We start from the raw sequence: 27696 nt of genomic DNA, 5'->3' as shown, positions 1-27696 counted from the left end.
GGACCTTCTGCCATCAGCTAGGGGACCGAGGGCCATTGGGAAGCTGTAACCGCTGCTTCCCAGAAATAACATTATGCAAGAGAATGACCAACTGAGCTCATCTATCGGCCAGAGAAGGAGCAGCTTCAGGGAACTTGTTTCCCCTCTCCCTGACAGAAGCACTGGACCTACAGAAGTATGGGGAAAGAAAGCTTTGGCCCCAGCCATTGGCTTAAAGAGCAAGAGCCTCATTCTAGCAAGAGCGCCAGTAAGGAAAGGAAATGCCTTTGAATGCCTGATAATAGCTCACCACCTAGTTCTGGCTTTGAAAAACCCATCTTTCTCTTCCTTTCCCCTCTACTCCCATTCCCTTGTGTGTGTGTTTTTTTTAGTTCAGAAGCCTGATGGCAGGGCCCCTCTCTTTTTTATTGACGTGAGCTGCTTTGGGAGACTGAAAAGTGGGATGAACATACAATAAATAAGCAAATAATAAACTCATTCAAAGGCTGCAGGCCTGTTGTGCTCTTTCCTTTCCATTTGCCTGACTCCATCTTGGCAGCCTCTTGGCAGCCTGTAGACACCTACTTTGAAGATAGATAGATAAAGATGGGCAATGCATTCCTTTTAGGGAAAGGATAAAGCCACGGGCATTAAAGGAGAAACACAAGATTAACAATATAATTGAAGTATCATAGATAAGACATTTATTTACACAGGTTCTAAAGTACAAACAAAATAGTACATTTTATATTACATTACAAAGATGAATATTAAAATAAACAATACAGCACAATACAACAATAATTACTTAACAGCATTAGTAACAAAACTTGGAAGATGTTTGTCATTGCTCTTGCATAAGTAGTAATATTCTACTGTGCCCCACACACACACACAATTCTCATTGGACAGAACTGTCCTTTGACTGCCCTTCATAGGAATACTCTATCTAAAAGGCTACATATGCTGAATAAAGTATTGCATTTGTGTAATAATCTTGAAAACATTGAGGTTAATATAAAATTATATAGGTCTGAAAAGGCCGTTAATAAAACTTGAGAACACGTGTACATGGATTATATAAAATACTGGAAAAAATGGCCCATAAGTCCATTATGTTTTTAGTTTAAAATGTGGTATAATACTGAAATTAAAATAATCTAGCAAAAAAAAAAAAAAGAATTGCACAGTATTCATTGCAACTATTCTGCTCCACATACTTTTGTGTGAGTGGCTATCACCTGAAGCAGTAGTAGAAAAAGCAGTTGTTGTAGTGGTCTCAAATGACTGAGTAAGTAGAAATGACATGTCCTCTGTTGCCATTTCTTGGTCTTGTGTGATGATCAGATGCGCACTCTGACCATGCAAAGAAGAGGGTGTATCTTATGGTGGGTAATATACATATCTCCCCTTCATGGAAGAGCTAAGAGTGGCCGAGGAAGGGAGTCACTTACAATTCCTCGGTTTGCTGCTTTGGGTGAAATATTCAAAGCCACCCTGTGAAGGAAAGAAATGTGAAGCAAGACAAATATTTGTCTCTGCTTCTCTCTAGAGCATGGGTGAGGAGTGTTTCCAGCCCGAGCGTCAATTTCAATTTCAGAGAAGCTGTCCGAGGCTGTATTTCCGGGGTGGGGAGGACAGGCTGAAGGGCAAAGGGGCAGGACCAACATTACAAAAAAGTACTACCATATTTTAGCTTAAAGCTCTTTTAGCTAGTAACAGCCTTAGGAAATGTGTTTTAGAACCGGGGTGGGGGTACTGCACAAAAGCTAGGTTATTGGGGGAAAGAGTGGGCCCAGGAGAAGGGTGTGTGGCCATCGGGGAAAACCTAGAGGGCCAGACCGGAACCAAAGGAAGGCTGGATTTGGGCCCTAGGCCTGAAGTTCCTCACTCCTGCTCTGGAGTCAGTGGGAAGAGGGGAGCTTGAATTGGTGGAGGAGGGAAGAGAAAGAAAAGCCAAACATGTCTGAAGCGGTATGGATACAAAAGGGAGATGGGGATATAAATATGTGTGCTGTGCTGTGCTGTGCTGGAAGTAGGTGTTGGAAAGGGGGGATTGCTTGTATACATGGGAAGAAAGATGTACATGTATTTTCATCTGTGAATGATATTGCACATGAAGAAAGTGTACGGCAGGCCCGATGTACACATTGCACAAAATGCATATAATGGTAGCTGCACACCCTTTTTCCACATGAAAATGTGCTTCAGCAGGGGCTACTTGGGAGTGGAGAGGTGAGGTGGCATGGGACTCTTTTCACACCTATCCGGTTGCTCATACAAAAGTAGCTTTTCATGCCCGCCATCACTAAAAAACCCACCACCCCCCTCGACTTGTTGGGTTTCCATTACACAGATGTTTTCAACATGTAACTTGATCCCATCTATAGTTTATGTGTCAAATAAAAGAGTGTGTTGGTGTGTGCATTTGTGAAGAGAGTTAAAAACTGACATGGATTTCTGTGCTTTATAGATGAAGGTGAAAAGACTACGCCAACCTTGGCTGTTTGCCTGAGTAACAATGCCTTCCATGGCAAACTCCTCCTCACGCTACTCTGTGGCACACAGAAAGGCAGTCCTTTTGAACTGTTTGGAGGCTGGTACATTTTAAAAACAGCAACTTTGAGGCTACCATTCGTAGCACAAATGTATGAAGGAAATGTGTCTGTGCAAAGCTAGGCAGCTGTGCTTTCAGGAGTCTTGCGACAAAAACCCTTTGCATCTTTCATGCCAGGTTCACTAAATTAAACTCCAAATGGTTGGGGAGCCCCTAAAGGCTAATACTTTTAAGGCCTGAAAATAGGTGCTCTGAACACACAAACACACACACACACACACACACACACACACACACACACGGGGGAAGCCGCTCCAGCTGCGAGCTGATGTGGGCTGAACACTTCAGGAAAATCAGCGACGACTCTCATCCAAGTGAGTAACCAAATGGTGAAGAAAGGCCCTCTACATCCATGTGAAAAAATCCATTCTGGATTTTTTTTTTCACCCTTTCAATTGATGGTTGCTATACGTCAATCATTGCTTCCCCCTCCCAGATAGGGCATACTTCCTGTAGTTCTACTATTCCACAATAGGCTAGGAATAATGTAGTAAGCGCCTAAGCCCCATGGGATTCTTGGTTTATACCCCTAAGATAACGAGAACCCCACTATTCACAGCATCACATATCAATTCCAACTTCATTGACTTGTTTGTATTGACCTGGCTACAAGGAGGAGCTAAGGTACCTTTCCAAGAAAGGTTTACATACTCATTTCTTTTATTTTTCTTCTTTTGTTTAACCCCCTAAACTGGTTCATTTTGTTCTGGGTCTTTCTGGCCTCAGTAAGGATACTGTTTTTGTTTCTTGCCAGAGAAACAGGCCAGCCAAGTGCAGATCAACATAGCTGCAGCAGCGCCTCCTCCGGTACAGTAGTAAGCCCAGCCAATTTCACAGGTGCCTACAGGTGAACAGAATCAACACACAAAAGGACAACATTATCAGAGATGGTTTCCTGTTACCATCTTTTTTTTCAATGGGAAAAATCGTTTTATTTTGTTTGTTTTTTAAAATGCCATCTCTCATAATTTAGATTTAGTGAAGAACAATGCAAGAAGTGCACTTTTGCAATGGGCTATATTTGTTCAGACCTGACCTGCAAGTCAAGGGATCATTCTGGATGTGCCAGGCATGAACAGTAGCAAGATAGATTTTATTTTGAACAACTGGCAAGATCAGTTAAATTCCAATAACTTTAAAAAGGGGAAACATACCGGTAGGACATGGTTTAGGAGGTTAGGGAGCTCTGCTATCTGCACATACTGCGTATAGGGCACCCCACCCCACCCCAAACCTAGAATTCTGGGTTGCTTACTCACCTGGGCAGACTTCAGCCTCATGTGCTGCTTCCTGAAACTTGGGAGAGCAACAGCTGCCTTACAATGAGTCAAACCATAGGTCCATCCAGCCCAGTATTGTTGACATTTCAGGCAGTTCGGGATGGTATTTGCAGCAGTTTTCCCAACCCTACCTGGAGATGTCGGGGATTGAACCAGAGACCTTCTGTATGCAAAGCAGGTGCTCTACCACTGAGCTACAGCCACTGCTATGAACACAGGAAGAGCCCAAATGATTCTAACTCCTGTGCTTGGGAGAGTGAGCAACACAACCTGCCACTCTTAAGTAGGAAGAAGTGCAAGTTACCTGAACACAGTGCACCCAGGCAGCAAACCAGCCCCCTGCTTCCTTCTTCAGCACTTTGCACATGCCCCTCCTTGGCCAGTGAATGTGATTCTCTCATACCCTCCTTCTCTACTGCTCCTTGATGCTAGTAGTGTGTGATGGGAAATATGATTGTCCAAGGCGTTTAAAAAGCACAGCTATAATTTCACCAGTGGCCACAGAGGGACCACAGGTAGGCTTTTCACAATCAAGGGAGTAGGAGGCACCTACTTCCTGAGATCTTAGTAACTCAGTACTACAAAATAACTATAAGCATTAGGCCCTTAGGGCAGCAATCCTATGCATGTTTGGATGGAAAACTATCCTACAATTCCCAGAATTTTCCAACCAGCCATGCTAGCCCCAGAAAGCTACATGCTGGCTGGGGAATGCTGGAAGTTGTAGGACAGTTTTTCCACTGGCAGCACAAAGGACTTAACCAGCTTCTTGCCTCAAAGTAACCTGGTGTTAGTTTAGAGTGCCTCTTCAGATGATCTGGACATGTTACTCAGCATGCTTATTTTGAGGGTGGAGAGCCTGTGTGGTGTAATGGTTAGAGTGTTGGACTGGGAGTCAGGAGATCCAGGTTCTAGTCCCTGCTTGGCCATGGAAGCTCCCTGGGCCAGTCACAGACTCTCAGCCCAACCTACCTCACAGGGTTGTTGTTATGAGGATAAAATGGAAAGGAGGAGGATTATGTATGCTGCCTTCGGTTCCTTGGAGGAAAAAAAGGCAGAATATAAATGCAATATATTAATAGATGGATAGCTAAATACGTAAAATTAATTCCCTCATTTAAGCTGCTTTTAATAAGGAACCAGAACCAGCTTCAGCCTTGCAGAGGGAGCATTTGTTCTCTGCTTGAGCTGGGGCAACTTGACCCTCCTGGCTTTCTAGTGGGATTAGCATCCTCACAGATGGTTGAATGACCATCAACTTTCTGCTATGGCTGAAGTATGCCATTTAAAGGGCTTTAAGCACTGGTGTTATAAGAGCTTTATATGAAACTAGTGCAATGGGCAGAAGGCAGGTAAAACTATATAGAAACCAAGGTCTCTTTATGCAGGCACAATGAGTTGCGGTGTTCGGCTGGGTAGTTGCTGCATCTCCAGTGTAGTTTTTTTTAAGAATCTTAGAATTCTGCATAACATTTATAAACCAATGCGATTGTATTTGAAGGTCATCTTCCACTGGTAGTCACTTACCCAGTTCAAACTGATTGGAAAGGTTACCACAGGTCTGCCTGACTTCTTCACTGTCCCAGCCCAGAGGATAAAGCGCACAACCAGAACCAATTAACAGACCTGTAGACACACATAAAAAGGGAGGGAAAACAATAATAGGTCTTCAAACAATTGCCTTTGATTCTCCTAAGTAAAGCGAAATACTGTATATAGGGTTATATCCAATAGTGGCTTTACTTTAGTAGAAACTGCTTCAACTCATGTGTTGAGAGACCTGATTTTGGCTGATCCTGCCTACCCATTTAAGTCCCAAAGCTAGTCCTGAGGATTGGGGGACCCTCCAGAACAGAATGGAGTATGTGGGCTACAGTAGCTAGGGAGGATTGGCAAAAATCAGAAGTACCAACTTGAAAGAGTGGAAGCACTTTCCTCTGAAGTATAGCCACCACTGAAGACACAGTGGGTCATACATAATGACAACCCTGAGTATGGCTTGTCATTGAATAGTGTGTTATCATTGAATATTAGTTGTGGTTACATGCAAACACTGCACTATGGTTTAACTATGGGTTATTAACCATGAACAACCCAAGAAGAGAATCCATGGCTTGTCATGGGGTTGTGAATTCTGAGTTGGTTGTGATTAACAATCTATACATAAACCATAGTGCAGTGTTTGCATGTAACCACAACCAATATTCAACCCATATTTACACATATTTAAGCTTAAATGTAATTGTCCATGCTGTTCTTTTGGTTGCATTTTGTTTCCATGTGGCCTTACTGTTTACACTGTTTTTCTTCTGCACCCATATGAGTATATTTGCCAAACAAAGGATAACGCTCCATTCACTGTAAGAAATGGGCTGACCCATGCAAGTTTATGCCATCCTTCTCCCACCCTGGTATCCCTCAAAAGTATCTGACTTACTCCCAAGTAAGGGAGACCCTTCATTATGCTAGATTAGAGTTGCACTTGAGGTTCTTTCTGTTTTTCTTCTTCTTTCCATTAGTTTGTGCTAGTAGTTCCCCATGTGTCTACTCCGAAATAAGTCCCATTGTGTTCAATGGGGCTTACTCCTAAGTAGGTATGCAGAGGTTCTTTTGTACAAATGCCAGGGAGGGAGGCGCTCCCTCGAAACATGTCTGCTGTTTAGAGGAGAACAGCCAGATCTACCCCCTTGTTGCCCCTCTCCTCCCATGTAATGCAGCCCATATCAATCACACCAAAGAACCACAACAGCCCCGGGTAAACAACACAATTTCGCTTAATGTACAGAGATGCACTGAGTTTTGTTGCAACTAGAGATGAAAAGTCCTGGGGTAAAAATGGAAAAATTCGGGGCGGTGGGGGAAATTTTTCCCCAAAGCCGTTTTTGATTTGTTTTTTCAGAAAAATTGAAAAAAAATGAAGAAAAAATGGATTATGGAAAGTTTTATTTAACATGATGAAAAAAATGTTTAAGATATAAATAATTTTCTTTGTTACTAATGTTGATGGTTTCTTCTGGGTTTTTTTAATTGTTTTTTGCCTGCTCCTCATAAACGGGCAAAACCAAAGAGGTTCCTTACAGTTCAGGAGCTCCATTTCTTACAAAAAACCTAAAAAAGTAACTTTAATTTGTAATAATTGTTTGAATACACTGTACTTTTAATATACCAAATGTGATAAATTTATGCCAAACCAACTTGTACATAATTACATTTTATGGTCCTAAAGTAACAAAGTGACTTTCAATCTGTAAAAAGTGTTAATATTGCAGTTTTTTCCAGGAAAAAACATCCCCCCCCCCCAAATGGCTTCAAAATTTCTGGAAATTCTACATGTCTACTTGCAACACACTAAAACGGCTACCTTTTCAGAAATGGATCAGGAGGATTTCCATCATTCAAATGTGTATGATTCACAAGGTGCTTTTTTAATATATATATTTTCAGACCATTCCATTCCAATCCCGGATTTACAATGGAAAAAAATGGCAGATGCTATTATAAAAAGCTGTCTCAAGTGGTAAGAGACCAAGAATGTTTATAAAAGCTCTGTTCCAAAGTAAGCAATGGGGTGATTCATGGTGTCCTAATATGAAAAATCAGTGTTAATGGAATGAATGAGGCAGGATGAATAATAAAGCTGTACTTCTGCAAAAAGGAATTAACATTCCGTTGAAGAATCTGCTATGGGGGGGAAATGTAAAAAAGAAATTAATAGTTCCAAAAAATATGTAGCTCTTAAATTTGTGTAAATTGGTTTGGAATGTGTATCCTCAAACATCTGCTTGTTATACTTTGGAATGCCCCCCCCCTCACTTACAGCTATTGGGAACAATAAAAATTGAAGAGAAGTAGTTACAGAGATCGAACTGAATTTGATATGTGAAGATTCAAACAAAGGCATGCTGTCGAAATTATACAAAGTACTGAATGAGATAAACTACAAAGAGAAAACCAGTTATTGTATTAAATGGAATAAATATATTGGGCTCAGATATTCCAGATGGTGAATGGCAGTATTTGTGGTTTATGGGAATTAAGCTGTCGCTTATAGGAATTAAGCGTTAATAGAATGGACAAAAAAGGATGAAGAATAATGATGAGGAATTAAACTGTTGCCCAGTAGCAACTTGTTTGAGATATGTATTAGGGATGTACATTGGATTTGGTCAAATACTGAGCCAAATTGGCCCTCTTCAGACCACTTTGCTTACCAAAGCAAGGTGGGCTTCCCTCCAAAGCAACCCATACTGAAGTGGGATCTGCATAACGCTTTGTGGAATAATTCAGGCTTCAGAAACGCAGAAAGTGTCTTTAGTTTTTGTTTCCATAAATGCCAATGACCGAGGTGGGGGCGGATTTAGGAGGGAGTGGAGTTGAGTAACTGAAGGGTCCACCTTCCAATCCTAGAGCACATTTTACCATGGGCTTTGTTTACCTCAGGACAGAACTCAAGGGTGGTCTTTGATCTTATAAGCCCTGAGACCACAGGACTCCTCAAACCATTCATATATGAAATGTAACATTGATAGCATTGCTAGGTTGGTATATCAGTATGTTAGAGATTTCATACTAGACAATCACTAGGCCATATTTTGCCAAAACAGTGGAGTAGTGGTGTGTTTTTTTACGCTGTACAAGCCTTGAGTAGTATCCTATTTGACACTAGTGCTAACATAAATTATGTTGCACTAGTATAGGTAACCTCTAGCGCAACACCAATAGCATTTGCAAGCGTGACGGGATTCCACAGAATACCCATGGTGCTAGCAAACACTATTGGAGTTGTGCTAGAGATCGGTTATACGAGTGCAGTGTAATTTATGTCAGCACTAGTGTTGAACAGAATATTGCTCCTTGCAAATAAGTTCCCCAAAGGTATCAACCAGACCAACATGTAGGGTATCTTTTCATTAAGGAAAAACCCAGGACCCTTACTGTCTTTCTTCTTCCAGAGTCTTTCTGCATTTACGAAGGGCTCCTTTAGACCACAACCACATGATTTGGAGTTGAAAACTTCCCCTCTCGGTAATGCTCTGTTAAGTTCATTGATATAGCACCATCTAGTGGCAGAATTATAGCACACCACTGGCATTACACTGTCGATTTCACGCCATTAAGGTTTATTCCAGCTAATCTCCAATCTTTTTCAAAGCAGAATAGCGCAGGAGATGTCCTGGAGTTTGATAACATCATGTAAAGGACCTACAAACTTCTGAGTGGCCAATCATGAGCATGCAATAAATCACTCATGTAGAAATGCTCATAGATTCTTTCCTGACCCTGTGGGCATAACTGTGATGTGGCTTGTCCTCTAGGGCATAGGGCAGCTATGGCTTGGAAAGAACATGCTTCCAGACATGATAGCAGGATTCCTGACTCTCTGGCTGCACAATTAGGAATAATGTGTTTAGCAGGCTGGCCTTCCTTGTCAGTTCAATTATTTACAAGCTGCTAGATATTTGCTTGTGAAAGGCTCATAAATCACACAGCAATGGAATGGAAAACACGACTCACATTTTGCTGGGAATCCAAAAAGAATAACACAAAGATCCCTGAGGGAGTTCATGAAATGCATTTGATGCTTTGGAAAAAAGTGTTGCTGGGATTTCATTTTTTCTTCCTGCAACGTCTTGAATTTATAGGCACCCATTTAGAATTCAGTGAGCAAAAACTAAGCAGGTTTACTTTATACCAAGCCCCACTGTTTTCAATGGGGCTTATTCCCAAGTAAATGGGCACAGGATTTCAGTCTTAGACAGAAGTGATTAACTCTGCGCTCTGCCTTTGTTAGGCAGAACTGGAAAAGCAAAACACTGGGTCATTATTGAGGAGCCAAGGAATTCAGCCAGTGTAATGAGTTTTCAAGATGGAAGCTAAAAATGTGTATAGTTCATTCAGCTGTTTATTTAATTTCTCTTTTGCCCAATAGCCGAAGCTCTCTGGGCATTTTTACAAAAATGAAACATATCTCACTTCATTTAGAAATCCACCAACAATTTCTCACAAGAAATTATTGTACATGGGGACTGAGCTTTCAAAATCTAGCAATCCTAGGAGCGCCCCGCTCTGTAATCAAATGGTGAAATTTCTTGCTTAAACCAGCCGTGCTATTTTAGCTCTTACAGTCAAAACCTGATCCATCAGCATTAGGACCTAAACACCCCAAGATGTAGTGATGGCCACCAATTTGGATGGCTTCAAAACGGGGTTGGATAAATTCCTATAGGCAAAGGCTATCAATGGCTATCAATTACAATGTATGTTTTAAACTTTGTAAGACCGCCTTGAGGCCCAGTATTGGGCAAAAAGCGGGATACAAATAATAATAATAATAATAATAATAATAATAATAATAATAATAATAATAGCCCTGATGTTTGTGTGCTATCTCCAGTATTCGAGGCAACAAGCCTGTGTGTACCAGTTGCTGGGGAACCTGGGTGGGAGGGTGCTGTTGCACCATGTCCTGCTTGCTCATCCCTGGCCGATGGCTGGTTGGCCACTGTGTGAACAGAGTGCTGGACTAGAGGGACCCTTGGTCTGATCCAGCATCAGGGCACATCTTATGTTCTTATGCATTTTCCAGCACCAGGCCAAAAATCAGCCCCAAACACTCTTTTTTTTTATGACTTGCTCATTTGTGATGTCTTTCTTCACTGCTCTTGCTAAATGCTATTTTTATTTCTGTATTGCAAGCTTGTGAAACAGCACTGTTTTGATTAGGCAAATTGCCCGAAGTCTCATGAAAAATTTAGCTACCTCTAGATAGGAAAGCGCCTAGTACTATATTGGTACTGCACACTATATATCTGGCAGGAATCCACTGCCTAGGGAGAGAAGTGACCTAGCTATTATCTGATCTGCTGCTTAGCTGCAGCTGTATGTATCAGATCATAATTCTTTATTATTGAAACAATTATTTCTGAACAGCAGGGGCCCTAGAAAGTAGGAATTAATTTAGTAATACACATTCATGAATTGTGAAGAACATAAGCAACTCCATTTGAGGATAAAGGCTGTGCCAGTAATTGCTGAATTGATTTTTTTTTAAAGCCCCACTGGCACCAAAGATCCTATTAAATTGAGCTGTACTTTCTGCAAAATGGATGCTAGGACTCTATAAAGACCTTTGCTTGTTGGCTATCAAAGTGGTGATTAAAGATTCCGCAAAAACTAATAATGGCTTCCCAAGTGACCATTGTTCATAAAGATGTCTTATAATAAAGTATTCACTGCAGACTATTCAACTCACTAAATTCATAATAAAGGTTGCATTTAATGCCCTGCTCTTCTCCAATTACATTCAAAGCAGCTAATTAAAGCATCTCCAATACAGTAAGAAAAAGTACAAAAAGACAATGCTAAGTAGCTCAAATTGATAATGCAATAAAGCATTCACAGCAGACGTTTTTCTGCTTTATTAAAAGTATTTCAAAAGGTTCGGAAAGGAAGGTTTTAGCATATTTTAAACCAGCCTTGGTCTCTGGATATTGTAGGACTACAATTTCCATGATCCCCACCCAGCATGGCCAATGGTCAAGGATGATGGGAGCCACAGTCCAACAATACCTGGAGATCCACGCTTGGAGAAGATTGCAAATGGAAAAGGTTACAAAATCCTGAAATGCTGGGTTCCTTTGGGAGGAAATTCCACAAGACTATAGCCACTAAAAAGATGGCGCTATTTCATACCCTAGTGCATATAGACAACTCTTCCTTAAACTGGTGGCCTCCTGGTGTTTTGTACTTCAGTTTCCATTTGCCCCAGTAGCATGGCCAACGATCAGAGTTGCTAGAAGTTAAAGTCCAAAACACCTGGAGGGCAGCAGATTGGGAGAAGCCTGAAGGCTGTCTTCACAGCGCCAGGTTGGTGCCGCCTCCCTCCTCAACCCTGTGCTTTCCCTCTTCTGAGGCGGCGTTGGGTAGTCTCGACACCGAGGAGGAAGTGCAGGGTTTCTGGGCCACCATCTGGGTCCTGGAGCTGCCCCCACACTTCCACCAGGCTCTGCCTCCAGGTTTGCCCTAGACTGCCCACAAACACCGTCACACAGTGGAAGCGCCATGTTGATGTCACTCCCTTTGAAAAAGTAAGGGGAAGGTTTTTCAAAGCGCAGATCGTGGGGAAGCCCCGTGATGGCTGCAAACCTGTGTCTACGTCGTCTAACCGACAGGGTGCAAATCCACAGCCACCGTGGGCCTTCCCCCGTGTTTAGATATCTCCCTGGTCTAGATAGAACTTGAAGCACGGCCTCATGGAATTTTTTAAGATGGAGAAGCACACTCCCAGAGATCTGCAGGTCCTGAGTTACTTTGGCCATGACAGATCAATTGCAGCTGCTTGGATTGTGCCTGGAAGCTGGATAGCAAGCCAGTGTAGTTGCTACATAACAGGTCTTACTTGTTCCTGCCAATTCTCTTTCATCAGGACATGGGCCACGGCATCCTGTGCTAGCTGAAGCTTCAGACAGTGCCCCAGGGCAGCTTCACGAAGAGTTGATTGCATACATTCATCATGCTCAGCAGACAGATTCAATCCAGTCCCAGTCATGTGCAACACAAACAGGAAAAATTCAATTTTCCCTACTCCTGGACAGTGGGCTTCCATGGAGAATACAATTTCCAATTCACATTCAGTTCATTCAGTTTTATCCCTTGTCTGCTTTAAAAATGCTACATGGTTTTGGAGATGCATGTGGCACTCATAGTCTGTCTTAAGACAGCATGAGCCATCTTTCTTACACATCTCTGTTCCATTCACAGTTTACAATGCGCTACGGGCTTCTTGAGGGTGTTCCTCTCTCGTGTGGTGCTATTCATACCACAAGAATAAAGATGGCTTAGTGCAAAAGGGTATGCATGTACGTATGTATTTAATTCTAAAATATCCTGAGATGGTGTACACAACATTACAAACAAAACAAACACATGCAATATTTTAAAAAAACACCCATACAATTACACACATTAAAACAGTAAATCTTCAGCTAGGAAGTCAAACAAAAACACATCAGTCAATTCAGATTAAAAATAAATAAAATTGTAAAAACTACTTGGGCAAAGAGAAATGTTTTAATTTGGCACTAAAAAGAAAACAAAGTTGACACTAATCATATCTCCTTTCGGAGGGCATCCAGAAGTCAGAGCAGCACCACAGAGAAGGCTGTCTTCTTTGTAAATGCATAGTGTATGATCTGGTTTACACATAACAACTCAGGCAGGATCTACACTACTGCTTTATAATGGTTTATAGCAGTAGTGACAACTGTTGAGGCCCAGAACACATGCCAGATACAGTTTTCAAATTGTTTTCAAAGTGTTATATTCTGCTTGGTGTAGATCTGGCCTCAGAGTACAAGCTGAGTATGGGTTGTCATTGAAACATGGGTTGTTTTTGAATGATTGTCATTATGTGTGAACCCTGCACTACGGTTTAACTTTGGGTTGTTAACCACAAGTGACCTAGAGTTCACAACCCAACAACGAATCATGAGTTCTCTTCCTTGGTTGTTCAATGATCCTATCCAAATTAGCCTATTTTGCACTGGAAAATTTTCCAATTCAAAACTTTCCAGAAAATCTACCCCAATGCATTTAGGGGTTTAAAGGTGATAACCAGCTCCTTGAATTGGGCTCAGCAAAGAATAGAGAGCCAATGTAAATCCTTCAAAATTGATGTAATATGGCTTCATTGAGATGAACCAGTCAAAATTCAAAATAGCTGCTTAACTGCTAGAGGTCTCCTTGCTTTACAGGTAGCAGTATAGTGGTAAATTTCCATGTGCAGGCACCCATCGTGACAGTCCTCATAGCCACGCCCCCCAGGACAGTCCAAAAATGCAGGCAGCTGGGCTGATCAATATCTAGCAGTTTTAGCTCCATTAGGAGTTTTATTTTGTAAAGGTAATAGGTCTTATTTGCTCACTCAAGACCCAGGCCTTAGCTAGACCTAAGGTTATCCTGGGATCATCCCTGTTCATGTATATGACACACAGGATATCTCGGGAGCAGGCAGGAACAATCCTGGGACGATCCTGGGATAAACCTTAGGTCTAGCTAAGGCCCAAGCTAACCCAAAATACAGGAAATAATACATTCATTTCACCCCATAGAAGAGTAGCTAAAGTCCAAGCTTGAGCACCTTTCAGGAGCATTTGTATGAATTAGCTTGTGGGATTCAGGATTAAGCCAGCAAAGAAAGAGGAAAATGTCAATGCCAAAGGAATGTTATGGATTTCTAGTCTCATTTGTTGGGCTGATCTGTTTTTGTTTTGTATTGTTGTTTTTTGTGGTGGTGGAGGCTCACTTTTCAGGTTTGAGCAGGCTAGAAATTAAATAATTTGAAGAAATCAAGGAGTCGGAATGCACTAAGAGGCCATCTAGTCTTACTCATGGTTCAAAATGCAGAATCTCACTGATTGATCCACACCAGCACAGAGTAAGTGCAGTTCTGAAGGGTGCAGAACAACTAGCTGCAGTTAATTCAAGCAAGCCCAACACACACAACCAGAAGAGAAAAATATTCTTTGCTCAGCAGGTATTGCAACCTGGAAAAATAATCCCCAAATAAATATCGTGATCCATCAACCCAGAGCAAAATCCACCCCAGCCTCCTAACATGTCATCTCTAGTTGTGGCTCTAGAGGAAGGGGGAGGGGGGGAAAAGACAATCCTGTGTGGACCACAATGAAAGAGGGCGCACCAGAGTGGAAAAATCTCCAGAGATCCATTGTACGGATACCCAATGACATTTCTGTGTAATGTCAGAGAAAAAAATTACTACCCAATGCATTTTCACTGTTGTGCAATGCTCATACAAGTGACTTTCCAGGGACAGCCAGCTCCTTGCTTTCCTTCAGCCACAACCACCCCCAGCCCTGGGCAGCTGAGGGCTTGCATCTGAGCCCAGTTCTGACGCCAGGAATATCCCCCAGCACCACAAAGGCAGAATGCATGCCTGGCACTTGCCAGAGGCTGACTTGAGTGGCGGGGGGGGGGGGGGAGGGATGGGGAGGGATGGGGAGGGGAGGGATTATTCTGATCCCCCGGCTATTTTTCTGCAAGGATAGCAATCTCTACTGTAGGCAGTTAGACACAGTGATTGACAGCATGCAGACATAGGAAGGGCTATTACAGAGAGTGATGTATCACCTACCATTTCCTAGGGCATTCAAACATCCTGTTAAATCTTTCATAGCCTCCCACATTGCACAGGGGACTCCTTGCATACTTGTAGTAGCCCCATTCTCCTGTGGATCATCACTGCCCAAGGACTTTTCTCCCCCCCCCCCCATTATACACTTTTGAAGGCCGGCTGTATTCATGTACTCTGAACAGTCTGCCTGCACCAACTTAAAAGCAAAAAATGGTATTCTTTAGATAAAGAAAAAACATAAATTGCCCCATAAGATAGGTTATTGGTCTTTAAAAATATATATGAACAAGCTGCAAAGCATGAAGTGTCAGAATTTGCACTATGTGGTGCCTTATTGTTCAAGTTCATTCATTCACATGCATGGGCACTAGAGACAAAATTCATTTGGCCCTGCGCAGAGGTTTCACTTCTAGGGATCCCACAGAAGGTGAATGAAAATTGAAGGATGCTAAACCCTAGCAACTCACAGTAATGGGGTTTTAAATATTAAAACCATTTATATTAAGAACTTACATAGGTAGTTAAAGTGTACGCTCCTAGGTAATCCATGCAATGGTTGGCTTGCTAATGATATATCTGAAGTATAGATTTGAAACTTGATTTAAGCCAAGTCAACCCACTGCCATGGAAAGAGGAAGCACATCTTTCATGTACCATGCAGAACAATCAGCCAGAGGCACAGGATTTCAGAAAGAAGAAGAAAAAACTGTCTTCCTCTCACACACTCATGTGTTTCCATTGTCCCTTGACCTGGTTCACACCTAACAACAACCTGGAGTATGAGTTGTGAATCATGGGTTGTCGTTACATGCTAACTCTGCTCTATAATTAAACTATGGGTTGATAACCACAAACAGCCTAGAGTCTACAACCCAACAACAAAACAGTTTTCATTTATTTATTATTTATTTATTACATTTTTATACCGCCCAATAGCCGAAGCTCTCTGGGCAGTTCACAAAAATTAAAATCATGACGAGCATAAAAACAACCAACAATCTAAAAACACAAATACAAAATACAACATAGGTTCTCTTCCTGGATTGTTCATGGTTAACAACTCATAGTGCAGGGTTTGCATGTAACGACAACCCATGTTTCAACAACTCATTCTCAACCCATACTTTTGGGTGTTGTTACGTGCAAGCAAGTCCTGGCCCAGTCCTGGCTGATCACATTCAAATTAGATACTAGTCCCAATAGAGGCTGTGTCCGATCCCAAAGCAATCTGGACTGAATCTCTGATGCAGGGCAATAACAACCTCATTCTGCATCAGAGCAATGCCCTCGAGATACTTCCGGAAGGAACTAGGCTATGGGAAGCCTAGTCTACAGTAATTGGTGGGGGCTCTCGATGGTTTCAGACAGGAGTCTGCCCTAGCTGGAGATGCCAGGGATTGAACGTGACACCTTTTGTATGCAAAGCATGTGCTGTACTGCAAAGCTACACCCCTTCTCCGACACACCTCTTTGTTCTGGCATTGACTAACTGATCTCCCTTTTCTTCCTTTGCCCTCCATCTTCCTTACTATATGTGCCTTGCCTTTTAATTTGTAAGCCCAACTGCAGGGACCGGGTCTTATTTTCATTTAAGTACAGTGCCTGGGGGTTGAATTTTAATTGCTGCAAGGAACTTGGAGAATTTTTGTGTGAAAAGCAGAATTTAAAAAATCCAATGAAAATAGGCAGAAAGATAGATAGCTCACAAGCTCACAACAGAGGTATTTATCACTCTGGCACAGAGCAAGCAAAATCACACATGGAACAAAACGTTGAGCTGTGGGATTTCCATTGCCCTTCACGCACAATAATGAGCCTCCGGGGAATTTTCAGTACATGCATCTATGCTTCCAGAAACAATGTTGAATTTACTGCTAGTATATAAAGATGATCAGGGCATGACTGACTGGCTCACTCGTTTTTTCAAATTGCTAGGGAACCTCCTGATAAACCAGATCCCTGAAATTTGGTATACAAATAGTCTAAAATGCACTGATCATTAAAGAAATCTAGAAACTGGGTATTTTTACACCTGGGACTCAAAATTTGGGGGATGCCATGTACCTCATAACAGAGGTCAGCAAGCAAGCATATCTGGGCAGAAGGTTGGAATGTACAAGTTTTGTTACCTCTTCAGACAGAGGGGCTGTCTATATGCCCTGTTTACCCCATGGTAGCTATATAGTGAGACCAATGCAGCCACCATGGACTTTTCCTTTGAAACTACGCAGTTAAAAAGTTGCTGACATACCACAATTTTTGCATTTACTCCGGGTTATCCAAGGGCATTGCGAAAAAGTTTCAATCCAGGGGGGGGGCATGTCTTCACCACTCTTGATCCCGGGGATTGCCCCAGGATCACCCCTGTGTGTCCACGTGACACACAGGTGATCCTAGGGGCAGGGAGGGATGATCCCTCCATTTCCTTGGGAGAACTGGGATGGCTTTAATCCTGACTTTTCCCACAGTCTTGGGATTGTCCCGGGACTGCGGGAGGTGTAGGCAGCCATCCCGGTTTCGTCTCGGCTCCTCACAAGTAAATGCGAGGAGCCAGGAACCGGGCATGGGGCACAGAGCTTCTCAGGCGCTCCGTCCCCTTTGGGGCTGTGGTGGGGGAAGTGTTTTTTAAAAAATAAAATAAAATAATCTTTTCATTGGAGCGCTTGTGCGCTCATCTTCAATAATAATTACAAAATGGCGGCTGCAACATCCTCCTTCCTCCCGGGACGTCACGTGCCACGTGTGGACTGAGGGGGAGGATCTCACAAGCAGAATACTGTGAGATCCTCCCCCCTCCCTCCCGCAACGCTGGGCGGTCTAGACATGCCCAGAGGCTATCTTTTGTTGAGATGGGAAAGCGCGGGAATGCAGTGCAGGGTGCAGGTTTTTCTGGCCGGATAGCCCACACCCCCTCCTGCCCTGTCTAACTTTATTGGTTCAGCCTCGCAGCAGCAATACTGTGAGCTTTTAATCTGATGCCTTTCCGAGGCGGTGGCGTATAGACATCCCCATTTGGAGTTGCAGGTGGGAGCAGATCTATTTTATTTCTTACATATCTATATCGCCCAACAGCTTAAGCTCTTTGGGTGGTTCACAAAATTTAAAACTTTAAAACACACACAATGAAACATAGTAACAATCCACCCCTAGTAGTAGCTAGAACCACCATTGCCCCACTCCCATTCACACTCTATCTCAAACACACACAGCTTACATTCTTCCAAGACACTTGAGCCTCAGTCGCTGGTGTGCATATTTACATTATTAGGTCTATCTGGAGCTCCCCATGAGCTAGATAGCTGAAATGTGTTTCAGAGGAAGACCAAGTTACTCATTCCTGCTGTCAAGCAGGCTTGAGGTGAGAGATTTATTTGGGGGACGGAATGACAGTTCACACTAGGGGGAAAGGAGTTGGGAGACAGGAAGAATTTGGGGAAAGGGACAGACAGGGAGGAACATTTGGAGGAAGCAGCCTCCATAGGCATAAGGAATAAGGAACCGGGAAGGATTGGTTTATATGAGAAGAAAGGGAGGGAGAGATGGGAAAGCCTTTCTAGAGAGTGAGGAAACAGAAATGGAAAAGCTTGTTGGGGAATAAAACCAAAGAAACAACTTTTAACATTTTCAGTGCATGGTCTAGAAAGATCCAGGTAATATTAATACCGAAAACAGCAAAAGATGGTTACTGCTTGTCAGCTTTCCAAACTCTGCAATGCATCCGTCTGCGCAGAAAATGGCACTTACATTGCTTTCTCTCTCCAGTTCCATCCTGGTCTCAATGTCAATCCAGAGAGCTTGTGTGCAGTGAGCTGCCTGTGCCCAAACTAGGCAGGGTGAAGAAAACAATGCCGCTGTAGTCTTGGTTGCCACGGGAGCAAACCACCACGCGGTTTCCCCCCACGTAGGCAGCACGCTGCCACCCCTGCACATGTGTGAGGATTAAGAATGGCAATACAGCCAAGCATGCCTTTGAAATGCTGGCTTTACAAAATGGAAGCACAGGAACTGGCACCATTTTCTTTTTAATTGGAAGAGAGCACCGTCAGTGCTTTGCTTTCACAATGCACAAGGTTTTATCTGCACTGTATCCATTCTGTGAATCCTGGTTCCAGTGTGTATCCCATGAAGAATGTTCTTGCCTGTGAAACCTCACGGTACAATTTCTTATTTATTTACTTACAATATTTCTAGGCTGCCTTCAAAGACAAAGGCGCTCTCAAGTTGGTTTACAGGATATAATCCTATAAAAATAAAATCCTATAGCAATAAAGATGTTGTTTGTGCTGCAGGACTCTTGGGTGTGAGTGTGGAACTTTGTTTTTTGGCTAAAATTAAGTAACATTGCTACTCTTCTAGAAACTCGCTGGCAGTTCGGAAGTTATTAATAAGGATTAAGCTAAATCCAGTCTAAATCGAAAACCCCTGACTTAAATACAAAAAAGGAGCTTACAATAATGACTGTTGCAAAACTATTTAAAGCATGCATTATATTTGAACATCTGTGGAACTGAAATAGAGAAGAAACCCATTCTCTGATTTTAATGTCTTTGTCTCTTCTTCTATGTGGGTGTCAGGCTTTTCATTACAAACATAATTCCTCTTCTGTAGCTTTAGACCTCCCTAAGGCCTTGCTTTCCCTTCTATTTTAGATGTCATGTAGCTTATGTATAATTGCACTTCTATACAGTTTGTATTTTGATATGAATTCGAATGTTTCCCTTCCTTTGTTTTGAAGCTACATGGGAGACACAGAATTTAAACTCATATCTCACCATATAATTTCCCCCCACTGAGCCACACGTTGGGGGCTGAGAACATCAAGGAGGGAAGAACTTTTGTTCCCTATACCCCGGCCTTTCTTTCCTAATGGGCAGGGGAGAAAGTAAGCATCATCAGCATAGGTTAATGACCTCACAACGCTGCCTATTGATTGGTGCCTTTCATTCTATGGTTGCTAGGGGTGTTGTCTGTGGCCAATGCTGTGACTGGAGGGGATGGTCTGTGTGGCTAGCAGTCAAAGTTGCTGCATTTGTTATTCTTGTAACATTGTTAGTCCACTGATCAGGGAGTCTAGTATACTGGCTAATTTGCAACTTCCACCTTTGCAGTGGCCATCTTAACTTGGCAGTAGAGTAGCGTTGCCCATCTACTTACTTACTAAGTTGAGGGGGGGAGTACCCAATGTACAGGACCCTATAAACAAGGTAAAATATGTAAGGTATGTCTCCCAAATTCAGATAGAATTCAGCATTTTAACTAAACAGGATTGCAGATTTTTCAATGCTAATGACACAAAACAAAGTACACTTTAGCGACAAGAATTTCTCAGCAGCACATACAGAACACCCAATCTGATAGCTTTCTTTGAATTTCAAGTGCCTTAGAGCTTCTCTACATCAGCAATTTATTGCCTGGACATGATTGGCCTCTCATGAAAGTTTGTGGGTCATTTACATAACTCTGTCAACCTCCAGGACATCTCTCGCTCTTTTCCTCAGTAATCTTGCTTTTTTAAAAATAGAAATAATGCAGTGTTTAAAATAATCTTGGAATTAATTCTGCCACTAGATGGCGCTGTTTCATTCAACTTTATGGAGCATTGCCCAGAGGGGAAGTTTCCAATTGCAAATCACATGGTTACCCTTGGATGTCATCTAAACGAGCCCGTAGTGAATATGGAAAGATGAGAGAGAATCCTGGTAAGGCTATGGTTTTTTCCCCTTAATGTAGAGATGCCCTACAGGTTGCCCAAAACACCCTTCAAACTGCTAAACTGGCACTATATATTATACACATGCATGCATACACTACATACAGATACGTTAGGTTACAGTGTGTTACTCTCCTAAAATAGCTTGACTATACCAACATTCTAACTGTAGTAAAGGTAACTATGCCAGCTACCTCTCCACACTTGGAAAATGGAACACAGAGATAGGGAAAAGTGGGTGCTCTTGGGATAGGAGAAAGCTGGGCTGGCTGTAATATGCCTCTTCCTATGGCCACCCCAGCCTCTTCCCTTCCCCTCTGAGGCATCACTGCTAGACTGTGTCCCAATTGCGGCTGGGACACAGAAGTGAAGATTCCCACCACTGCCCTCTTGCCCTGCATTGGATACTCAGCCGCTATCTACATAGTATTGTGCCCTTTATGAAAAACTTGAAATATGGCGCACCCATAGTCAAAGTCAACCTGGAAAAAATAGTCTGGAAATGACACTCTTTTACAACTTTTACACAGTTCAAACTCAGGACAGGAATCCTGTCTTGTAACTGAGGACAATACTCAAGCACAGAGCAAGTAAAACCACCAATAAAACAGACACTGGACTGTGGATGTGCGACTGACTCTTCACCAGTGAAGTGGGTTTTCTGGAAAATTTGGGATCATAAAGTTTTCCAGAGCCCTACATCGATTGAGGACTGATTTAACTTGTTTATTGGACTGATTTAACTTGTTTAAGTGATCAGGCAAAGCTAAAAAATATACATTAATTTTAGCTAGTGAATAAATATCTGAAAAGTTTTTTTTCCAATAGCCAATGTAGTTGAAATAAAATATTTTGGTTTTGGGAGAAAGTGCAACCCAGTGCACTCAGTGTGGTTTAAATATTACTTTCAAATGAATTCAAAGCTTGACTCGGGACATTTTTATTGGAATACTTGTAAATATTTTAAGACATGATGACAAATAGCATACACTTTCTCTACAAAAGAGGTGGGTAACCTTTATTCTGTCAAGGGCCACATCTCTTCATGGGTAATCTGCCAGATGCTGCACGTTGGCAGTGGTGCCAAAACCATAATGTGGGTGGATGAAGTCTTTTCTCTTTCTGCCACCTCTTTTTCTCTTTCTTTCTGCCCAGCAGACTGCTAGGGAAAGAATACAGATTGCTTTTGCCAGAGGTCTGAACTGATTCCAGGCAAAGGGCTTTTAAAATTAAGCAGAAGGCTGTATAATTTACTTACATTATTGAGATTTTACAAAAAATAATGGGCAGTAACTAATGTTACTCGCACACCAGGGGGACCCACCACGACCACAACGGAAAGCTAGCAGTTCCTAAAGCAACCAGAAACAAGCTGAAACGGTCGTTTCTGGAACAGGTCAAGTCAGTGGGCTTCCGTTCTGGAAATGAATATTTTGGGCCATTGCGGGGTTGCTTTAGGAAGCACTAGCTTTCTCTTGTGCTCACTGTGGATCCCGCAGGCACAACAGAATGAGCGAAAGTGCAGCAACAGTATTGGATATTGCCTCATCAGGGCACTACTCATTTTAGATAGGAGCGGCTGAAATCAGCAAGCACTCGCTGTTGTGTTTCTCAAAACCTCCTGCCTTCTTGGGAGACAATAACGTTGCCTGATAAAGTAATCCACAAAGCTTTATTCAAGCAATAAAATCTCTTCCTACCTGAAGAGAGTCTAATCTCTAAGAACTTTCCTTTAGGCAAAACTATGCAAACTAAGCGAGACAATTGTCCTTTCAAGAAGAATGGAAAGCCCTTTCCCGAGACAGGTTAACTTCAGAGAGACTAGTTCTGATGCAGCTGGGCCGCCTTCCTTTTGCTCCGCCCATTTTAGTCGGCGGCGTACTCTAGGATCGGCTAACCTGTCCATGCTCTCTGCTTTGGAAGAATGTTGGCTTCCCACTGACTGTGCATTATTTGCCCTTGACGAGATAAGCTCTGGAGAGAGTTCACTCCCAGCTGGTGAAGAGCCCATGACTTTCTACCCCACTGGTACAGGCTGGCCTGTTTCTTGAGCCAACTTCTCTACTTCAGAGTCTGATTCTGATTGATCACCTGAACCACCTTCTTCCAACCCAGGGGGAGCAGGAAGCATGACACCCGCTCCCGCAGCCCGGCCCCCACGAACCATACCCCATGAGCCCCACTGAGCGCTCGCAAGACTTGGCAGCCACTCACCCTGGCTTCTGGCCCTTAGCGTGGAAGAGGGAAATGTGCAGTTTCCAGAGCCTCCGGAAATCCTCCCCCTAACCCCTGTGCCTTAAGGACCCTATTAACGCAAGGGTAAACCTTTACCCTTGTGTTAATAGTGGTTTTATGGGCCCCATTGGCACAAAGGGGTTTACCCTTGCGTTAATACGTCCTTTAAGGCCCTCATTGGCACAGGGGTGGGGTGCGGTGGGGAGACACACACACACACTTTCTGGAGGCTGCTGTGTTAATGCTGGCTGCCATTAATGAAGTGGGGGAAACGGCCAGAAGCCTGGGGTGGGCTGCAGGTCTGCACTTGTGCCTGAGCACATCCAACTGGGTCCACGAGGGCCCTCATAGACCCAGTCGGACACTCCCGCCATCCCTAATTTTAGCATGCCTGAAGAGCTGTGTGCATAAATATATGTGCTTCCTAGAGACATTCAACTGAAAAAGTTGGGGGTGGGACGAATGCCACTAGCAGCTAGGAACATAGCCATCAGGGCTAGTAGCCATTGAGAGCCTTCTCCTCCCGGAATTTATCTAACCCCCTTTTAAAGCCATCCAAATTGATGGTCATCACTTCATCTTGTGGTAGTGAATCCCATAATTTCACTATGCGCTGTGTGAAGAAGTACTTCCTTTTATCTGTCCTGAGTCTCCCACCAATCAGCTTCGTGGGATGGCCCCAGGCTCTAGTATTATGAGAAAGGGATAAAAATGTCTCCCTATCCACATTCTCCACACCATACATAATTGTGTACACCTCTAGCATGTCTCCCCTTACTCTCCTTTTTACTCCAAACTCTCATCACAAGACTACCTCATAAGAACAGAGATGTGAGTTTTCACTTAGTCCTTGTTTTCCTTTCCTCAATAGCAGCTGCAGAGGTTGGAATTAGAAACAGTTGTGGGGGAAAAAGAACACAAAGGAGAATGGAGAGCTGCCACAAAAATGAAAAAGCTAAAATTAAAACCATATGGTCAGAAACAGTAAAAGACCGTAGGATCCAAAGGACTTAAAATCCAGACTTTTGCAGCACTTTAAGGTTGGGGGACAATTCATGCAGGATTACCTCACAAAATATGATATGGGCTCCAATCTAAAACATATTTGCTAGTATGTAAGACTTCAGTCCTATACACAGTTACCTGGGAGTAAATCCTAATGAATACAGTGGGTCTTATTCCCTAGTAAACATGGATAGAATTGTGCTGTTTGTCTCACTATAATCTATAGTGTTGACTTCCAACTTATAAACATTAGGGCTGGGTGGCTAATCAGATACCATTTCCCTCTGTGTAATGGGGAAATATTTGTCAAGGATCTTAGATTAGGAATCTCCCCACCCCCCACCCCGTTGGCAACCAAACAAAAATTCAAAATTCTCTAACGGGAATTAGAAAGTTTGAAAGTTCAGAAATCAAGCCATATCGAGTTATTTTTCCTCATGAATATATCAGCCTTCCCCAGTCTGGTACTCTCTAGATGTTTTGGACTACAACTCCCAGAATTTCTGGCCTCTAACTATGTTGGTTGAGGCTGATGGGAGCTGAAGTCCAAAACATCTGGAGGGCACCAGGGTGGGGAAGGCTGCTTAATAATGCACAAAATGTAATGTAAGAATGCATTTGATCCACAAGAATAATTCATTCCGAGTAGTGAGAACAACACAGGCACTGTATCCGTAGTGGCGGGTGGTTGGTTATAAGGTCAAAGATTTGCTGTTACTCACCACCCAAGAACTGGAGGCCTCCAGCCACCCTGCCCACAGTCCTGGAGATAAGCTCAGACACGCAGCATCCCATGAGTGCAGTCAGGGCCACCAGAAGGAGAAGACCGCAGCCCAGCCCTGTCACCACAGTGCAGATCCTCCACTCCACGCTTGGAATGGCCTGGAATGATGCATAGCGTCCGCACTGCTCCACCATCACGGTGATCTGGCGGCTCTCATCCAGCACTGGATAGGAACATCTCCGGAAAGTGCCAAAGGACACCGATTTCTCCAGCTGAGACCCCAGCAGCCAGTAAGGCATGAAGAACCCCACACAGGAGACCCCAGCACAGAGGAAGGAAAAAAATGCCCATATCACTCCCGTACAAGTAAGGCTAGATGCCATTTTCCTAGTCATAGCTCCTATTTGTGACAAAAACGGAGGCTGGGGCACAATGCCATGCAGGTTAGGAGAGGAATTGTGGGTAATCCAAAGGCCTTTAGTCCCAATAACAGTGCAGTCCAACAAAACCTTCCGTAAGAGCCATCGTATTTGATTCTTGTACCATTGAGAGTAAAGTTCCTGGCGTAGTGGAGAGTTTTTTCACTCTTATTGATCCTTTCTCTCCAATGGAAGCTGTAGTTGTTGTAATGAGTAGTCAGGGTGGGGGAAGTAGGGGAAAAAAAGAAAAATGTAATTAGTACATAAAATCAACTTGCTCTTTCAACAACCCAGATGCAGAAGGGGGTCGAAGGAAGCATACAGGGATGGGAGTGGGATTTTCCAGCGTGCAGACTGGCTGGAGAGGAAGGCAAGAGAAAAGAGGGTGAGGATTGGGATAGGACTGCCAGATTCAGGTTTCGATAATGCATAGCAGTGGGACACGGAGACATGAATCAGGTAAAAATACCTCTCAGTCTGTTCTGAAGCCTTTCATTCACCCAGGGCTTCCAACCAACCAGGCAAAAAAAAATCCTGTCTCACTCTTGTGCCTTTAAACAGCCACTGGATGTGCAGAAATCAGCAGGTGAAAATAAACATCATCACCTGAACATTCTTGCACATCTAGTGGCTTTTAAAGACAGAGTTACAGAGACCAGTTGAAAGTTGACAAACCTATGTCTGTCCCTCGCTCCAGCTGTCTCCTGCTGTGAGAAGGTTGTGGGCTGAAAACCAGTGTTGTATTGCATGTTAACAAACGAAAAGCAAAGTGATGTTATATGTCAGAGACAAATACCAAAGAGATATTATAAATCAGAGAATAACCAGCATTATTCAACAATAGGTATGGTAAGGAAGGTAAAGCAAAAGCCAGGTCTTTATGCTGCTCTGCTGCTCCTGGTAGAGCAGCGGAACGGATTGAACAGGCGCAGGGGACACAATTATCCTTGCCTTTCTTCTCAAAGTTAGGGAGATCAAACTGGTTTCCCATGGAGAACAAACATGATGTTGACTGTTGTTGGAAGCAGTGGGAAAGTGCAGGGGGGCAGTCAATGGGCTTGATGGCATTTGGCGAAGCAGTGTGAAGAAAACTTCCAAGCGGGAAGCCAGCCAGCCTCGCCCCTTCCCCAAAAGTGAAACCACAAGGCCCACAGAGGAGGGCTTCTTTACGCACTCCCAGATCCACGGATGCTCAGGGCAAGGCGCCCTCGGGTTTGGTCTGTGCTTTCCGACTGAGTGCTTCCAAAGAGGCTGTCATGGGCACGACGAACAAAACCCTCCGAAGAATTGCAGGGGAAGAAGGAGGGAGGCAGGGAGGGAGCGAGGCAGGCGCAAGAGCGAGCGAAGCCCCTGGCAAAGTCTCCCCCGCGCGCTGTCAATCGAGGCAGGGGGCGCGCGGGTGGGGGGCGCCCCAAAAGTAGGAGGAATCAGGGCCTCTCTCCAGAGCCCACAGGGTGTCCCGCCGGACTTGCGGGAAGTTTGATCTCGCGCTGTTCTCTTCGAAAGAGAGCGGATCTAGGGCTGGGCAGGGGAGAGGGGTGGGGGAGATCTGAGCCCACCCTCCCCTGCTCAGAACTGGGGCAAGCGGCGCGGCCCCTCCCCGCTTTGCACAGCCGAGCCTCGCCGCCTGCCTGCCTGCCTGCCTGCCTGGGCTTGGGCCGGGCTCTGGGGCGTCTTGGCAGCAAGCCCGAGGCGTCGGCGGCCAGGATGGGGGTCCCGCCCCCCGCCATCTCAGTGGCGCCGCTACCAACCTGCCGTCGCCGATCTGGCCCCGGCACGCATGGAAGCTGCAAAGCGCCGCCTTTCTCCAGCTGTTGGGCACGCGGCGGCGGCGGCGGCGGCGGCTCGGCCCGGGCACGCAGCACCAGCTCCCCTCCCCGGCCCTGCCCTGCCGCCGCGCTCGCCTCGAAGGGGGAAGGGCCAGGCGGGGCCCCGAAATCCCCGCGTGGGGAGCTCCGCCCCCTGCCATCCGGAGGGGGAGAAAGCGGGGCGGGGGCCTGGCGCGCAGGCAGCCCTTGTAAGGCGAGGGAGGCTGGCGAGCCGGAGCAGCGCGCTCGTGGCCGCCGCCGGCCGGGGGCGCAGGAGGCCAGAGCGCATCCCCGGCATCCTGGCAAGGTCGGAGGACCACGCAGAGATCGCGGGGGCGCCGGGGGTGGGCGTCGTGGAGGCCCCGGAGCGTCCCCCTGAGAAGGGGCTGAAAGCGGCGGGGAGGGCCGGCGGGAGATCGGTGGCCTCTCCGCGGGGAGGCCGGGTGGGGAAACGGCGTCCCCGCTTCTAAAAAATCACATCGTTCCGTAAAATTACTTAGGGGCTCCGTGAAGGACTGCGATGAAAGTCAAGCCGGGCAACTGGGAAGAAGGCTTTTCTCCCCCCCCCCCTCCTTAACTTTCTAGGCCGCCTTTCAGGGCGAGAGCCCTCCCAAGGCGGCTTAGGGCGCAGTCCTACGCATGTTTAAACAGAAAGAAGTCCTACAACTCCTAGCATCAAAGGAGTGGGGGAGTTGTAGGACCTCTTTTGTCTAAACATGCATAGGATTGCACCCTTACACAATAAAGTCCCATATAGTAAAAACTCA

The 27696-nt window shown here is 44.3% G+C and overlaps 1 protein-coding gene across 1 annotated transcript; it reads right to left on the bottom strand.

The window, feature by feature from the left end:
- Positions 1–641: 641 nt before the first annotated feature.
- On the bottom strand, positions 642–26950 carry LHFPL6 (LHFPL tetraspan subfamily member 6). The gene is made up of 4 exons (XM_063125242.1): positions 26873–26950; positions 24701–25316; positions 5404–5502; positions 642–3437 (listed from the first exon to the last, which is right to left on the bottom strand). The coding sequence occupies exons 2-4, from the start codon at positions 25095–25097 to the stop codon at positions 3319–3321; spliced, it is 615 nt and encodes a 204-aa protein (XP_062981312.1). The 5' UTR covers positions 25098–25316; positions 26873–26950; the 3' UTR covers positions 642–3318.
- Between the last annotated feature and the right edge of the window lie 746 nt (positions 26951–27696).

Source organism: Elgaria multicarinata, chromosome 4 (assembly GCF_023053635.1).
Source record: "Elgaria multicarinata webbii isolate HBS135686 ecotype San Diego chromosome 4, rElgMul1.1.pri, whole genome shotgun sequence".
Taxonomy (NCBI): domain Eukaryota; kingdom Metazoa; phylum Chordata; class Lepidosauria; order Squamata; family Anguidae; genus Elgaria; species Elgaria multicarinata.
This window is presented reverse-complemented; position numbering and strand designations above follow the sequence as displayed.